This window comes from Fundulus heteroclitus, unplaced genomic scaffold, assembly GCF_011125445.2.
Source record: "Fundulus heteroclitus isolate FHET01 unplaced genomic scaffold, MU-UCD_Fhet_4.1 scaffold_215, whole genome shotgun sequence".
NCBI lineage: Eukaryota > Metazoa > Chordata > Actinopteri > Cyprinodontiformes > Fundulidae > Fundulus > Fundulus heteroclitus.
Window position 1 is genome coordinate 89034 of NW_023396627.1, and position 18345 is coordinate 107378.

At 39.9% G+C, this 18345-nt stretch overlaps 1 protein-coding gene across 4 annotated transcripts in view; it reads right to left on the reverse strand.

Moving 5' to 3' along the window:
- csnk1a1 (casein kinase 1, alpha 1) overlaps nt 1-18345 on the reverse strand; it is a 121100-nt gene that overhangs the window by 3810 nt on the left and 98945 nt on the right. For 2 of the 4 annotated variants that reach the window (XM_012856638.3, XM_012856641.3), the window contains one exon: nt 17433-17581. In XM_012856638.3, coding sequence (XP_012712092.1) covers nt 17433-17581 — 149 coding nt within the window. Of the gene's footprint in view, nt 1-17427; nt 17582-18345 lie in introns of those variants that run through there. The other 2 variants (XM_012856640.3, XM_012856639.3) reach the window with 2 other exon arrangements.

An 18345-nucleotide genomic window follows, 5' to 3' on the forward strand; every position in this document is an offset into this window, starting at 1 on the left:
GAGTTAAAACCTTGGAAAACAGTCCATAACAATGTTGTGCCGTGACTTTTTTGTTGGAGCAACATTTTTGTAACCCAACCGTGTCGAGGACTAAAGCCCTCCTAACATGGTTCGCACTAATCGCTCCGCCACGGGCGCGCCCCGTAAAACAAAACTTGCCAAATCCGGTCGGGAGAAGGGTGAAAACATTGTTTCCACCAACGAAAGCCTTCAGAGCCGTTCTCTGATGTTCTTTTAATGAAACAATATTAGGTAGATTGGACAACACGGAAGAAATAGCAGCCATTGTCTAAATCAAAACAGTCTCACGGTCGCTTCTCCACAACGTCACATCTATGAAACTCCAGCCCTGCGTCCTGATTGGCTGGACAATAAAATTGGTTGGAGAAATCACTCTCTATGGGAGAGGTCCCAGATGGATGTGAGTGAAGCTAGGCGGAGCTAGTCGGAGCGATATCAATCTGGCTAGGGTCAGGTTAACATTTTTGTTCCAGAAGACTAGGATGTTCTTTCTAGCAGCAAATGTCAGCATGATGGTAAAATCTGGCCTTCAAATAGATAGGTTATTGTTTTGCCCTCTTATAATTTGACACATAAGCCTGAAATATCTATATTTTTTCAGTGTATTAGCTGTAAATGCAACATTGAAAAAAATCCAACTGAACTAATCCAACTGGAAGCTAACTCCTTGTCATTTCTACCAATGTTGGTGTCATTACAGTAGAGAACTTCACTCAAGTCTAATCACAGACAAGAATTCACTGACAAAATGCTGACAAAATGCTGCGCAGCTTCTCATAGTAGTAGTATGAGAGGCACTGGAAATTTGTTTTGCGATCATTTGGAGTGTTTGAGTTTTGGTTGTCAAGGAGGTCTGATCATGCACCTAAACCCCCTCGAAGGCTGATTGAGGAGGATGACACAGAGGAATGTGGCTACCACACATTCACTACCGTCAGCGTGTGTGTATGTGAATGGGTGAATGACTGACTGTAGTGTAAAGCGCTTTGAGGTCGTCGGACTAGTTAAACGCTATACAAGTACAAGCCATTTACCATTAAAAAAATAAACTTCTTAATCATTTAATCTGGATGGCATTAAACTGGCCTCTAGTAATAAAGTAAAAAAAAAGGTTATATTTTTGACTAGGACATGTCATTTAAATCCCATATTAGATTTTCCCTAACAGGGGATTTTTAGGTTTTCCTTTTTCTTTTTACCTCCGGAATATTTCCAAAATTAAAAATATTCTGTCCAGGAGTGATGCTGAAAAACTAGTCCATGCATTTGTTACTTCAAGGCTGGACTATTGTAAGTCTTTACTATCAAGAGGTACACAAAATGCAGTAAAAAGGCTTCAGCTGATTCAGAGCACTGCAGCAAGAGTTCTGGTGAAAATGAACAAGAGATATTTTCCCAATTTTAGTTTCCCTTCATCGGCTTCCTGTTAAATCAGGAATATAATTAAAAAATCTCTTGCCATATAAAGCCCTTAATAATCAAGCTCCAACTTATATCAAGAGATCTGATTGCCCCGTATGTTACAAACAGAGCACTTCTCAGACTACAGGTCTACTGGTGGTTCCTATAGTCTCAAAAAGTAAAATGGAAGGCAGATCTATTACTTCTCAGGCTACTTTTAAGACTAGGTTTAAAACATTCCTTTCTGACAATGCTTATAGTTAGAGTGGCGTAGGTCATCCTGAACCACCTGTGTAGTTATGCTGCTATAGGCTGTTGGATGACATTAAGCTCTATTTCTCTCCCTCTGCCGAGTTCCCCTTCTGTTCTCCAACTGTGCATTATTTATTGTTATTTAAACTTTTTTTTTTGAGTTTTTTACGGCTCTAGTGGCTCGTTTTTCATACAGTGGGCTGACAGGAAAGGGGGTATGAGAGATAGGAGAGACATGCGGCAAAGAACCACAAGTCTAACCTGGGTCGGCTGAGGACTAAGGCCTCCGTACATGAGTCGTGTGTACTTACCACTGCGCCACCGAAGCACGCCCATTATTTCAACTTTTATCTTTGTTTTTTCTGTCTTTTTTCTCTTCATAGTAGGTACACCTGGTCTGGCGATCTGTTAGCTGTGGTAGCAATCCGGGGGACATTTCATCTGTCATTACCCTCTCTAGCATAGAAAAGATTCCTGGATTAAAGGCATACTATGCAAAATTTTTCAGTTAATTAATGTTTTCCATACCGTTTTGGATGATTAAATGAGTCATTTCAGGTCGAACAAAGGTTTTCTCGGCCGCCCTGGTGGTCTGTGGGGGAAATACTGCACTTGCAATTGCAAGAGCTCTCGGCCCGCACACACAGGTTCAGAACTCTCGTGCAACACCGCAAGAGTCGGTCTTGCTTTACGGCAAGAACTCCATGTGTTTTTGCCCTGCTATTCACTATATGCACGCGCGAAAGCAACAAAGAACCGCGTGTTAACGTCAAATAAACATGCAAGCATATCGAGTTTTTTTATTATTATTATTATTTTTTATTTTTTATTTTTATTTTTTTATGTTGGCGGGACGCTACCGCGGCGGCCGCGGGCGGCGGCCTTGCCAAGATAGTGCTGCGGGAAATCCTGATGTTCATACTTTCACTGTGTTAGTCATTGTTTGTACTGCCGTTTTTTTTTACTTTTCGTTGCGTTCGCCTGTCTGCTAAGCTCAAAACAACCGCGCCTGGCTTGACGGAGAAACCAGAACAGCTGAGCATCTTTATGACAGTGCACTTTTACTTTCGCCCTCTGGGGGGAGCCTCGCTGGAAAATCAACCCCGGTTGCATAGTATACCTTTAATGTGTGCTTCTATACTTTTTTGTGTGTCTGCTCTATCTTCTCTAACTCCCCCAGTTAGTAGTGGCATATGGCCCTTCACACTGAGTGTGATTCTGCTGGAGGTTTTTTTCTTCTTCTTAGTCTCTTCACCGTGAAAATGAACAAGAGATAAGGGATTGCTGCAAAGCCAATGCAGACTGTCCACTATGGCTACACGCTCTTTTAGGGGGAGTGAATGCTGATTGTCAAGACTTGAAATTAAATATAAAATTTTCTAAAAATGGAACTTAAAGGCAGGAAGTAGATGGGAAATAAAATGGGTCCAAGAATGGATGCTTGAGGAAGTCCACATGTAAGAGGAGCTGAGGGGGAAGCAGATTCTCTGATACAGAGAAACTCCTATCTGACAAATAAGACTTGAACCAGTCCAGTGCAGAGCATTTGATACCATATAGATCAGGGGTGTCCAAACTTTTTCGGTACATAGGCCAAAATTGTCAAATCAAACGAACTTGGGGGCTGAAAAATTAACACTTTTTTTAAAACAAATTTTTTTTTCATTTTTTACCTGCTCTACAAATTATGCCTAATTAGCATTTTTTGTAGGAAATTAATGTGTAAATCATTGCAAATCCAAAATTTAACAAAGGGTTCTGCTCATTTGTTGATGGTCATCCAGTTTGCAAATTATTTTTAATAATTTAATTTGACTCCAACAATAATAAAACATTCTTTTTGGTATAGCCCAGGGATTCCCAAAGTGTGGTGCACACACCAATGGGGGTGCGCGAGCTGGCACTAGGGGGTGCGCAAGATGAAAAATGTAATGACGGTCTGAGTGTCCCCTCCCTAAAGCTGTCCTGCTCTGTTCGTCCTAAAATAAAGTGTCAGCAGAAAAACCGTGGTCTGGTGCATTGGTGTCATAACGGAACGTTACAGTATTCATGCGAAAATGTATTTATTTAGAAAATATCTTCTATGCTTTATTTTAAGACGACATTTACGCATTGTGCTGTATATATGCAACTAGCTTGTAGCCTCTACTTCATTCATTCTCAAATATTTTCAATTTGCTGAAATCAAGGAAACTGTCATGCAGGCGAGACATCTAAGGTCAAAGTTAGTGATGAAGGAAGAGAGGAACCAAGAGAGAGGAATTGAAGGCAACAGAGGAGAGAATTGCAACGGATCCAGGAGAAGAAAACGGGAGAGAATCAGAAAATGTCTCTTTCTCTCTCTCAATTTACGTCAGCAGAGGAAAAATTTAATCTAAGATTAAATTGAGTGACATGGTCTTTATCGATCGCGCAGCACCTACAAACATCGCTGCTCGTGGTGCTGTGACTGAACCGCTACAAGCACTGATGGGCATGTCATGCCGCCACTGCTGCTGGTGGTGGGAAAATTTGTGCTAGACGGGGTTTCTCGACTATGTTCACACACAGAGCTACAATTATTTTCATTGTGATTCAGACAGGTGCAGTTAATTTTAAAGGTGCAGTTTTAGCACGTATTCGGACAGGAACAGGGAAACCAGCAACCCGTAGTGGAGCTGTGGTGTGTTGCCATGGGCGTGTTTACCTGCTGAATGTAACCGCTGTGAAACAATCAGGAAATAACTTTTTATTTCTCTGATTAATAACATCTCTATGGAGCGCTGTTATTGTTACTCTGTGCTGCTCTACCAAAGTTTGTTTGTTTTCGTTCTCTCTCTCTCTCTTGTATTTTGCGGCGTAAATTATGAGATATCAAGACTAGGCTTAAAACCGTCCTTTTTAACAAAGCTTATAGTTAGAGTGGCTAAGGTTACCCTGAGCTATCTCTATAGTTTTGCTGCTATAGGCTTAGGCTGCTGGAGGACATCAGGGTTTATTTCTCTCACCCTGCTGAGTTCTCGTACTGTTCTCCAATTTGCATTGCTTGTTGTCATTCCAGCTTTTAATTTATTGTTTTCTGTAAAAAAAAAAAAATTCTTCATAGTTGGTACACCTGGTCTGGCGTTCTGTTAGCTGTGACATCATCCAGGGAAGACAGATCACCCGCTATTACCATCTAATGTAGAACAGATTATTGGATCAATGTGTGCTTCTGTGCTTTTTTGTCTCTCTTGTTGTGTCTCTGCCCTGTCTTCTCTAACCCCCAGTGGCTCGAGGCAGATGACTGTTCATACTGAGCCTGGTTCTGCTGTAGGTTTTTCCTTCCTCAAAGGGGAGTTTTTCTTTCCAGTGTCGCTTCATGCTTGCTCAGTATGAGGGATTGCTGCAAAGCCATGGACAATGCAGACCACTGTCCCTGTGGCTCAACGCTTCTTCAGGAGGAGTGAATGCTGCTTGTCAAGATTTGATGCAATCTACTGGGGTTCCTTAGATAGGATTTTTTTTTAATAAATCTGCATAATCTGACCCAATCTGTATAACCTGATTGAATTTGACTTTGGAAAGTGCCTTGAAATGACATGTTTCATGAATTGTTTCATGAATATGAATAAAATTTAATTGAACTGCTGTACATGTGTTATTTCCATTTGTATTACAACCTCTTCACACAATTTAGTGTTGCAGAAGCATGTTTATCACAGGTTTATTTATCATCCATTTAAATTGGATGTGTAGCAGCAGGGAACACCTAAAACATGCAGGAGAGTGGGTCCTTAAGACAAGGATTGAGAACCACTAGTGTAGAAATGGTAAATGGCTTGTACTTGTACAGCGCTTTAACTAGTCTTGACGACCTCCAAAGCGCTTCACACTACAGTTTAGTCATTCACCCATTCACACACACATTCACACCCTGACGGTGGTGAGCTATGTTGGTAGCTACAGCTGCCCTGGGGCAGGCTGACAGAGGCGATGCTGCCATACACCGGCGCCTCCAGGCCCTCTGACCACTGCCAGCAGGCAATGTGGGTGAAGTGTCTTGCTCAAGGACACAACGACAGACAATCAGAGCAGGGGATCGAACTGGCACCCCGCCAATTGCAGGACGAACTCCCTAACCTCTGCGCCACCGTCGCCGAAGACTGATATTCAGAAAGTATTCTGACAGTGCTGTCAAGGTCCGGCTCTACCCCAACAATGTTACAAACTTTGTGGCTCCATTTGTTGACTCAAAGTACTTTTTGGTCAGATTGCACCTATACTTTAAAATCCCTTTTAGCCTCCAATTTAAAATCCCTAAAATAAAATGCTAGAATAAGTTCCACGATCAGCAGTGGCGACCCCCTTCTGTTCCCTGTTTCAGCACACTATCAGACTGATAAATAGACCAGTTCACACGTGACGTTACGAGCTACATCCGCGCTACATCCGGGTCCCGTGGGTAGGCCAAAACAGTACTGTTCTCGCCTACTACCATGACTAAACTGGTGAATTAGAGCGTACTTTTAGTTCGTTTATTTTTGGAATATAAACAATGCCTACCACTTCTTGTGCTCCCGGTTGCACACAGAGACATTCCAAATCGTCGGATGTACGTTTCTTTTGTTTACCGAAGGACGAAGAAAGACGAAAGAAATGGATAATTTCAATGAAAAGGACACAGGCAGACAATCCCAATCGACTGTGGGAGCCATCATATCATGACAGAATTTGCAGTTTACATTTCATCTCCGGTAATTACAACTTAATTTTGCACTGGTCATTGTTCTACTTAAATGATTATATAAATAAAAAATTAGGATATATACTTAAGTCAAGACGTAAACATTCCTTTCGTAATAATATACGCACATGTACAATGTATACAAAACTCAGAGACGCATGCCCTCTGGCATGAGTCTGTGAAAAGGATTAATAAGACAAAAACACCAAAATAATCCTTAGTGAACAAAGTTTTTTTTTAACCTACCGGTGGTGGGTCTTCCTCATTGCTGAGGCTCTGTCTGTGTCTGACTCCGCTTTTGTATGTTACACAAACTTGTCTGAACATCCATCCATCCATCTATCCATTTTCTGACCTGCTTAATCCCTAATAGGGTCGCGGGGGTTGCTGGTGCCTATGTCCTGATATAAAATAACTGTAGCCGTCCAGTGGTTTCATGGCTTTCTTGCTCTCTCATGTGTACTGGCCTGCCGTGTTTATAAGGTAGCTGTATATGTTGTCGTATGGAACACTTGGCCAGCATTTCACAGACTCACTCCGTCCCTTCAGGCTTTTGCTGTGTGGATCTGGCAATCTGATACCATTAACCATCAACTTACTCTTAAAGCGATCTTGTGATAAGTTATCTAAAGAACAAAAATACGTCGAGAACTCGTCATTTCCTTTGTTTGCATCCGCCATTGTGTCCGCCTTTTGCCTACCAGTCCGGCGCGCATGCGGGAAAAACCCGGATCAAAACAATAACAATGAACTGGTCTATATCTAAAACAGTGTCTGTTTACCAGAGTTCTGGTTAACCAACTAAAATGCCATCAGTGGTGACACCAGACCAAGGAGTCTGAATCAGTGAATAAGTGGGCTCATACGCAGTCAAAGAATGACAAAAAAACAACTAACAATCCCCACTGTACTAAGGTGAAACAGGATTTTCATCCTGAGACAAAAGGAAGAGGAGTGGTAGGGCCACATAGCCTATGTCACTGTTTACTTGAACCATACCAGACCATATTTATTTATAAAGCCCTTAATTGCTACAAGATAAAACACATCCATTAAAAATTTAATAAAAAAAAAAGATAATGCACAAAAGAAACAAAAAAAAACAAAAACAGTTTAAAATCAAAACTAAGTCTCGCTAGTGGTAAAAGCCAAAGGATAATAGTGGGTTTTAAGGCGAGTTTTAAAAGTGGGCAGTGAAGGAGCCTCTCTTATGTGCAGGGGCAGGTTATTCCACAATTGGGGACCAACAATAGAAAAGCCCATGTCCCCTCTGAGCTTCCTCTTAGACCTCGGTACCTCCAGGAGATGCAGTTCAGCTGACCTGAGGGCCGAGAGGACAAGTAGGGATGAAGAAGCTCAGAGAGGTATGGCAGGGAAAGGTTATTCAAACACATAAAAACAAAGACTGATTGATTCACTCCAAAATAGAGTCCATTACAGTTATCCAGGCGAGATGACATATATGCATGGATCAACATTTCAAGGAGTTTTCTTGGCCGAAAGAGTTTTAATTTTGCCAGCTGCCTTAAGTGATAAAAACATTATCTAACAACTGCTCTAATTTAAAATCATTGTCTGACTTAAAACCCAAATTAGTGACACTTAGTTTAAAATCTGCTGTCAGGGGTCCCAAATCAACAGTACGAGGGTCACAGGAGCAACTTGGTCCAAACAGTATTACCTCAATTTTCTTATTGTTAAAATATAAAAAGCTCTGGGCAAGCCAAGCTTTAATGTCTTCCAGACAATCCAGCAGGGCCTCAATTGAGAAGCCGTCACCCTGCTTCAGGGCAGATAGAGCTGACAATTGTCAGCATAGAAACGGAAAGGAATTCCATATCTCCTGAGGATGGAGCCTATAGGCAATAAGTATAAAGAGTAGATGTCATAAAATTGAGCCCTGTGGGACAACACATGATAAAGGAATGCAAGTTGATTCAATGCTTGAAATGCTGACAGAAAGATTGAGTGGCCAGGTAGGATCTAAACCAGTTCAGAGCAGTGTGCTGAATGCCTACTAAATGATGTAGACGTGATATTAAGATATTGTGGTCAACAGTGTCAAAGGCACGCAGATTCAGTACTATGACGAGCTTCGAAACCAGACTAAAAGGTTTCAAGAATTATATTTTCATCCATGAAAGGTTGTAATTGACCAAAAACAATCTTCTCTCATTTTTCTTGAAACAAATGGCAGCTTAGGAATGGATCTAATTAGCCATTATGGAGTGATCTAGCCCAGGTTTCTTAGGAAGCGGTAAAATTACTGCATGTTTAAAGGCCCGTTTACACTACACTTTTTTAACCGAGCCGAGACCAGTCCGAGCTCGGTAACCGAGATAACTCTTGTGTGTAAACGGTCAGCAGACTGAACCAGACCGCGCTAACGATAACCGGACCGCGCTAACTGCAGACCAGTTCCCCACCAGGTCTCGGACTGGTTTTTTTTAGCCCGGTTCCCTGATAACGAGGGGCGCATGAGCAGACCGCGTCATCCCCTTACAGTCAGCTGACTGTCCGCGGGTTTCCCGGCGTGTCTGGCTGCACGTCCCGATTCACACTCCATTCAGACAAATTTCAGACATTCATAATAATACTAGCTTCCTTACCGTGCCACACGGTTTCCAGTGATGACTCTGCTTATGAACCTCAGCGTCTGTTGTTGTTTCCTGCGTCTGTAAATCCTTATTAGACGTTCATTTGTCTTATCCACGTCCCAAAAGCCGACTCTATGTCTAACAATAACATCCTGAATATTACGGGTGCCGCCATTTTGATTTGCTCGGTCCCGCCTTCGATCCCAAAGAGCGGTAGTACCGCAGATCGCCACTAGGGGGCGAGGAGCAACCAAGGAACAAAAAACCGGGATAACTCTTGTGTGTAAACGGCTGCATTTATCTCAGTTAACTGGACCAAGCTCGGACCGGTCTTGGCATGGCTCGGTTTTTAGGTGTAGTGTAAACGGGCCTTAAGTTTAGCAGGAACCACATCAGTGGACAACATGCAGTTAACATTGGTATGGACATATTGTGCAATACTGGACTAAGAAGAAGGGACTAACCATGTCAATTAAAAAAGAAAGTCACAGGTTCAAACTGCCTAAGAACTGCACAGCAAATGGCTGAGACAGAAGGGATAGATACAGGTACTTACAGATTCTATACAAAAAAAACTATTATTTTCAGCTGCCACTTTATACATGTCGTTTTAATACTGTATATTCTTCAGTGATGTATCAAGGCGTTACTTGATTGTATCTAATAGACCAGTTCATTGTTATTGTTTTGATGTGGGTTTTTCGCGCATGCACGGCAGACTGGTAGGCAAAAGGTGAATAAAATGGCGGACGCAAACAGAGAAACTGACGAGTTCTCCATGTATTTTTCTTCTTTAGATAACGTACTACAAGATCGTTTTAAGAGTAAGTTGATGGTTGATGGTATCAGAATGCCAGATCCACAAAGCAAAAGCCTGAAGGGACGGAGCGAGTCTGTGAAATGCTGGCCAAGTGTCCCGACATATACAGCTGCCTTATAAACACGGCAGGCCAGTACAGACGAGAGAGCATGAAAGCCCCTGAAACCACTGGACGGCTACAATTATTTTATATCAGGAAAAAGGCTCCAGCAACGCCCGCGACGCCATGAGGGATTAAGCGGTCAGAAAATGGATGGATGGATGGATGTTGTTCACACATGTTTGTGCAACAGCACAAAGCAGCGTCAGACACAGGCCGCGTCTCAGCAGAGGCCCGGTAGGTTAAAAAAAAATTTTCACTACGGATTATTTAGGTGTTTTTGTCTTGTTAAAATGGGTGGCGGTGTCGGCGACATTGCAGCGTAAACACAGAAGTACTAGCGCCCGTAAACGGGGGCGTAATAGCAGCAGCAGCTGCTGTAGCTGCTAGCAGCAGCGGCTACAGCTGCTAGCAGCTACAGCTATAGCCGCTGCTGCTAGCGGCTACAGCTGTAGTTGCTAGCAGCAGCGGCTTCTCCGGCCCGTGTAGTGTTTACGGGCCGGAGTGTCTGCCGCAGCCCGTGATCGGGCGGAGCAGCCGCTGCTGCTACCGCTTCTCCGGCCCGTGTAGCGATCGCCACCTCCCCTCCGCCGCTATTTAAGTAGAACAATGACTAGAGCAGAATTAAGTTGTATTTACCGGAGATGAATTGTAGACTGCAAATTCTGTCGTAGTATGATCGCTCCCCCAGTCCATTGGGAGTGTCTGCCTGCGCTCTTTTCATTGAAAATATCCATTTCTTTTTTCGTCCTTCCTCCTTCGGTAAACGACAGAAACGTACATCCAACGATTTGGAATGCCTCTCTGTGCAACCGGGAGCACAACAAGTCGTAGGCATTGTTTAGATTCCAAAAATAAACGAAGTAAAAGTACGCTCTAAATCACCCGTTTTGTCATGTAGTAGACGAGAACAGTACTGTTTTTTGCCTACCAGCAGGACCCGGATGTAGCGCTGACGTCACGCGTGAACTACCCTATACTTTATCGGCTGGTTGTGCTGTTCTTTTTACATCTCTCTTTGCAGGTGAGGAAACAGACTGAGGATGTTGGATCGTTATCTCCATTTTCTTTCCTCTTTTTCACCTTTTCTCTTTTTTCCCCCTCTTCTACCTTCTTGTTTCTTGTCTAACATGAAATATTCCCTGAACAAATTATAATAAACTTCTTGCATGTATAAATCAAGATGAGCACTTTGGCGAAAGCGGTAAGGCTCCGCTTGTGAAAGTAAAATCTGTTGGGTTATTTTTGGCATTAAAACTATTACTATTGCCACATTGCCAGACAGGACACACACAAAAGTCAGTCAGGAAGGATAATCAGAGCCCTTGTTGCAAAAACCTTTTCAACAAAGAACTTTAAAATTACATTACACAAATAAGCCGATGCTTCCAAGCAAGGGTTATGAGGAAGGTTAAGAACAAAGTTAATGGTGTTGAACAGGGATAGGTTTAATCAAAAGTTGTTTAAAAGCTACGTCAAATAAAACAAACATATGGTCTGAAACTCCAGAATCTGATTTCCACATTAGACACAAGCAGACCATATGACAGAACCAGATCCAGTGTGTGGAACCAGTTACAGACTGATCCAGGTTAAAAGAGCCAATTAGGCTCAAAAAGTACTTTACCAGCAGTTCATCAGGACAATACACATGAATGTTAAAATCCCCAACACTAAGAACATGATCGTAGCTGGGTATAATCACAGTCAGAAAGCAACGCATGAGAAGTCGTTAATGAAGTTCTTATTGTATTAGAACAGGTAACCTCAAATGACGCTTCTTCAAAGCTAGGAAAAGAAAGTTGTGAAACACGCGGCTTTTTATTTCTTTATTTTTTTAACAAAACAACTGCTGTTCCTCTTCCTCTCCCTGAAGTCCATGGTGAATTAAAATTGCAGCAATCACCTGGTAGAAGTTGGGTTAAAAAATTCTCGTCACCGGGACTCAACCATGTCTCTGTGACACAAAAGAAATCCAATTTGTGGTGGGCAAAGAAATTCCATACAATAAAAGTCTTATTCGCCAGGGATCTGGTGTTTACCAAACCTATCCTGGTTAGAACTGGAGCAGGTGCAAATGCTGCCCCAAGTCTGGAACAACAACGTCAGGGCCTCAGTTTCTGGAGGTTTCTCCGGTGTGGGTTGAGACAGGGGGGGCAGGGGCGATGGATCTGATGAACAACGCTTTCACCAAAGCCGACCAGAGAGACCAGACAGGAATCAGCAGGACCCAGGAAACAATGACGCAGAAATCCCTCCAGGAATACTCCTTTTGATGGCCGGTAGCCACATTTCAAGGACAGCTTTATTTTTATCATTCATCCGCTTCGTTTTCCACGGCGGCGATAACACTTTCGCTGTGAAGGTAGCGTGGGAACCCGGAATGGGAGAGTCGGAGTGTTTAACAGAAGTGGAGGCAAGGACTGATGTCCATCAACATTAAATATAGCAGGGTTATATCGAGAAGTTTGGGGATTTAGCAGATTTTTGGGGATTATACACAAACATGGACTCAGTTTTCTTCATGACGAAGTTTAAAAATAACACTAACAAACATACAGCAAACAATTTCAGTATTTCCTAATGGGACAGATAAAATACTTTTGAGTATAGATGTCAAGTAAATAGATAAAATTATTTCATGCCTGTGTACTTAGTCCCAAAAACATGACAGTTTGGTTAATAGGTCTGTTCAAATTGTCCTTCGGTATGAGTGTCTGCCTGGCTTTTTTTTATCTTGCATGTTTTTGTTGCTCTATGATGGGTGTACCCCTAATGACTGCTGGAGATAGGCACCAGCTTCCCCATGACTCTGCAAGGAAAACTTGCGGATGTTGGTGAATCCGGCTTCAAAAGAGAAAAAAAACATCCTAGTTTTCTTTATCCTGTTCAGTTGATTTTAAACCAGTGGTCTCAAACTCAAAACCTTGATGGGCAGTGTCCTACAACTTTTCGATGTGTCCTTTGCCTAACTCACCTGTATCAAATGGCTGAAGTACCTAGCATGCAGCGAAGCTCTGCAGAGCTCTGCTAATGAGCTACTTTTGTATCCATCCATCCATCAATCCATCCATCCATGCAAACTAGCTTATGCTATAAGCACCATGATACAGGCACGGGACTGTTTTTTTTATTCAGTTTCTCTATGTTATTGTGTGTCTGTCCTTTTCAAATAAATCTAATAAGAGTCGCATCTAAAAGTTGTAGGACAGCAGCCCTTGAGGACTGGAGTTTGTGACTATTGTTTTAAACATTATTCCAATTGATGATGTGGAATTGGAAATGCAAATGGTTGGAACTAATGTTTATACAGGCTTTTTACTAATTGAATCTGGATTACCCACCTCTGATAAGTGGCTATAAACAATGCATGGATGGAGTCCCTTTTTTCATAACAGTAATTAGTTTTAAGAGGAAGAGTTAATAAAAGAGTAGAATTAGAGGTTTGAGATAACAGCAAATTTGTAAGCATAAGCCTAATATCATTGGTGAGAAAGCTCTCGTCATGCCCCAACATAAAAACACCATAAAAAGGGAACAAAGTTAGTAGTCAAATTCCCCAAGGACGTCTTTGCTTGTGCAAGGCTGACCAATTGTATGTTTTTCCCCAGACCTTTTTTTGTCTTTTTAGGGTGCTTCCTGATATTTAGCCTTGAACAAAAATAAAAAATGTGTTTCCAATTTGGTGAAATGGTCAGTTACAAACTACCTGGCCAAAAAAGTCACAATCTGGAATTATTTAAATGGATAAGAGTAGAAATAACTGCAGTGGTTGATGCGTTAACTAGCAGTATGTAATTTAATTTAATTTGATTTTGCAAAATATGTACAAATATTTGTTGTCTTGTTGTGCAGTATATATACACACATATATACATATATATGTATACATATACATATATATGTATACACATATATATATATATATATATATATATATATATATATATAGATATATATATATATATATATATATATATATATATACCATATATATGTATATATATGTATATATATCTATATATATATATTCTATATATATATATGTGTATATATATGTATATATATATGTATACATATATGTGTATATATATATGTATACATATATGTGTATATATATATGTATACATATATGTGTATATATATGTATACATATATGTGTATATATATGTATACATATATGTATACATATATGTGTATATATATATGTGTATACATATATGTATACATATATGTATATATATATGTATACATATATGTGTATATATATATATATACATATATGTGTATACATATATGTGTACATATATGTGTATACATATATGTGTATACATATATGTATACATATATGTATACATATATGTGTATATATATATATATGTGTATATATGTGTATATATATATGTGTATACATATATGTGTATATATATATGTGTATACATATATGTGTATATATATATATGTATACATATATGTGTATATATATGTATATATATATGTATATATATATGTGTATATACATATATACGTATACATATATACACGTATACATACATATATACACGTATACATACATATATATACATATACATACATATATACACATATACATACATATATACATACATATATACATATACACACATACATATATACATATACACACATATATACACACATATATACATATATACACACATACATATATACACACATATATACACACACACATATATACATACATATACACACACATATACACATATACACACACATATACACATATACATATATACACACATATACATATATACACACATACACACATATATACACATACATACATACACATATATACATACATACACATATATACATACATACACATATACACATATACACATACATACATATATACACATACATACATACACATATATACATACATACACATATATACATACATACACATATATACATACATACATACACATACATACACATACACATACATACACATACATACATATATAAACACACACACACACACATTATATATATATATATATATAAACACACACACACACACACATTATATATATATATATAAACACACACACACACACACATTATATATATATATAAACACACACACACACACACACACACACACACACACACACACATACATATATATACATACAAATTTAATTGTGAACAGCTTGAAAGATGCATCTATGTTCATCGACTGTATTGACAATTGAAATTAAGACACTTATTGTCCCACTTCAGACAACAGGCGTTACCATTTGCTTGTTTTTCAACATATAAACTGACTCTCTGGTACAATGCCAGTTGTATAGGAAACATGCATGCACCTTTTCCTCCTTTTGGCACCTTCTTTTGATCATTGAGCCGATGTGACAAGTGAATTTCTCCACTCAATAAAGTCTATCTTATCCTATTCAAATCCAATTATTCTGAAGACTGCATGCATCCAGTTGAGTTGGAACGAAACTTTAGCCAAGTTCAGTGATTTAGTCTACTTTAACTCTGTAGTGATATTTTGCAGTAGGGTTTTAACATTACAACTAAACTGTAGTTTAGAGGCTCTTTGATCAGTGTTGAACTTTTTTCAGTTTCTGTAGTTATTAAAAAACTTAAACTTCCATTTTTGAAACGGCAATAACCAAACAATTTAATTTTACAATGTTAGGATAAACTGATGGAAATATTACTGTAACCACTCAAACTCAAAACACCTGCACCTAAACTCAATCTATTATTGCCAAAACAGTGAAATAACACCTGAAATGTCAAGACATTTTAGGACTTATAATTTGGAGGAACTATCATCTTTTGTGAATCAACTTTTTAACCTTTCACACTTTAAACTCCAGAGTCCAAACTACAATTTTTTTTTTTTTTTTTTTTTTTTTTTTTAAGGAATCAGCGAAATGGGGACAACCCAGGATGACTTTCTTTGCCAGTGGCACAACGAGATGCAGAGTCGTCGCGCAGTAGCTCTTTCAGCACATGCACCACAGGGTGTGTAAACAGAACAGCATGGGTTGCATGCAAGTGTTGACCATTCACATAAGAAAATGTAATTTACCCAAGAGGTAGCTATTTATGTCAAAGAAAAAAAAGTCCCTCGATGAAGCCTTGTTTCCTTCAGAGGATTGTGCACGTGCTAGAGGTGCGCGTTTATTCTTGTGCATGTCGAGGGTTTCTCTGAGAAAAAATAAAAACCTTTGGGGACAGGATTTACAGTTCAAAGTAAACTGTTCTCAACACTATACCTATACCTTACTATAGGTATGGTTCCTTTAAAGAAATGGTATGACCACAACAAGCAAGTAAAAGACTTCTGACGAGACAGTCATTGACACCCTCCACAATGAGGTTAAGCCACAAAAGGTCTTCTCTAAAGAAGCTGGTTATTCACAGAGAGCTGGATCCAAGCACATCAATGGGAAGTTATGGGGAAACAAATGTGAGACTGAAAGTTTTAAACCAAAAGGGGTAAGCACAGTTTGAGAGGATTATACAGCACACCCCATTCAACACTTTGGGATGAGATTCACCAGGTATGGACTACAGGTTCCAACTGTCAGGTTTCTTGTATCAGAAGTATCTTTTTTGGGCTAAGTAGTAAAAGGACTGAAAAGTGGTCAAAAATCAGTTTTTAGATCAAGGTAAATTTTGTATTTGATTTGGAAATCAAGGTCCCAGAGTATGGCAAAGAGTGGAGACAGAATCCACATTGATTCCAAGTCCATTGTGACGTTTCCATAGTCAGTGATGACTTGTGAAGCAATATAATCTGCCAGTGTGTGTCCACTGTGTCCAAACAAGTCCAAAGTCACCACAACCCTGGGATACTTTAGAGCACTTGAAGCATCTACCGAAGAGCTTTATGGAAATGCTGATTTCATTTTCCAGCAAGACTTTACACTACCCACACTGCCAGAACTACCTAATTATGTTCCTTGTGTTTCATTAACTAGCAAACTACTCTGACCTAAACCTAAAAGTAAACTTATAAAGATGAGACATTACAGCCATCGATGCAGGGAATTTTTGGGGTTTTAATTAACTATCATTCAGAATCATCAAACTTAACTATAAGTATTGAAGCATTTACTCTTTGTTTAATAATTCTTAAATAATGCATTTATTTAATAATACTTTCACTTTCAGAAAGGCGTTAGTCAAACAAATGTATGTTTTAATACACTATTTTATTTAGATGTACTTGTATTTAATCTTTGATCAAAGTCACAATAAATAAGTGCTGTATTCAAATATGTGCTGTATTCAATCTGTTTTGAGAATTCACTAAATACCATTCACAAGTAAATCGGACCTTGGCATGTGACTTTTTTGAGCCAGGCAGTCAGTGTATGTTTGAAAAGATAATTGGGGTAAGGATTTTTTTAATAAAACAACATTTACTAGTCCTATATTAAAAATGAACCAATATATGAGCAATTGATGTCTGTAAAAAACGTCACTTGGCTGTTTGCTACTAACCTTTCAAGTTAGGCTTGGATTTGTCAGTTTGCTTGCCTGTGGGGGTTTGTGCCTGCTGGCCCTGGCCCCCTGAAGAGGCCCCTTGCTGTGCTGCTTTCTGTTTCAGCATGGTCCAGTCAAATGTGTAGTCATACTGGTGATTCAGAGTCCTACAACAAACAGGAAAACATCACATTATCTGCATTTTTCCCAATAATTACATCTGACAGACTGAAACCTTAAAGGTATACTATGCAACCGGGGTTGATTTACCAGCGAGGCTCCCCCCAGAGGGCGAAAGTAAAAGTGCACTGTCATAAAGATGCTCAGCTGTTCTGGTTTCTCCGTCAAGCCAGGCGCGGTTGTTTTGAGCTTAACAGACAGGCGAACGCAACGAAAAGTAAAAAAAAACGGCAGTACAAACAATGACTAACACAGTGAAAGTATGAACATGAGGCTTCCCGCAGCACTATCTTGGCGAGGCCGCCGCCCGCCACTCGATATGTTTGCATGTTTATTTGACGTTAACACGCGGTTCTTTGTTGTTGCTTTCGCGCGTGCATATAGTGAATAGCAGGGCAAAAACACATGGAGTTCTCGCCGTAAAGCAAGACCGACTCTCGCGGTGTTGCACGAGAGTTCTGGACCTGTGTGTGCGGGCCGAGAGCTCTTGCAATAGCGTACCGCGCACGTGACGTCACCGTCTCAAGAGCAACGCCCCTTTTGCCGCTTAGGTAGGACATACAGGTAGAGAACGCCCGTAGCAACCAGCTATTACACGCGCAACAGAAACAGCGATATGACCGACTTTGCAGCCATTAAACTTTCCCAAGACGATGTCCAAAGCGCACGGTTTACTGGTCGAACTGTCGAAGAACATACCAACCTTCAGCTCAAACGATGGCTTGAGTGTCGAGGGCTTAAAAAGACCGGA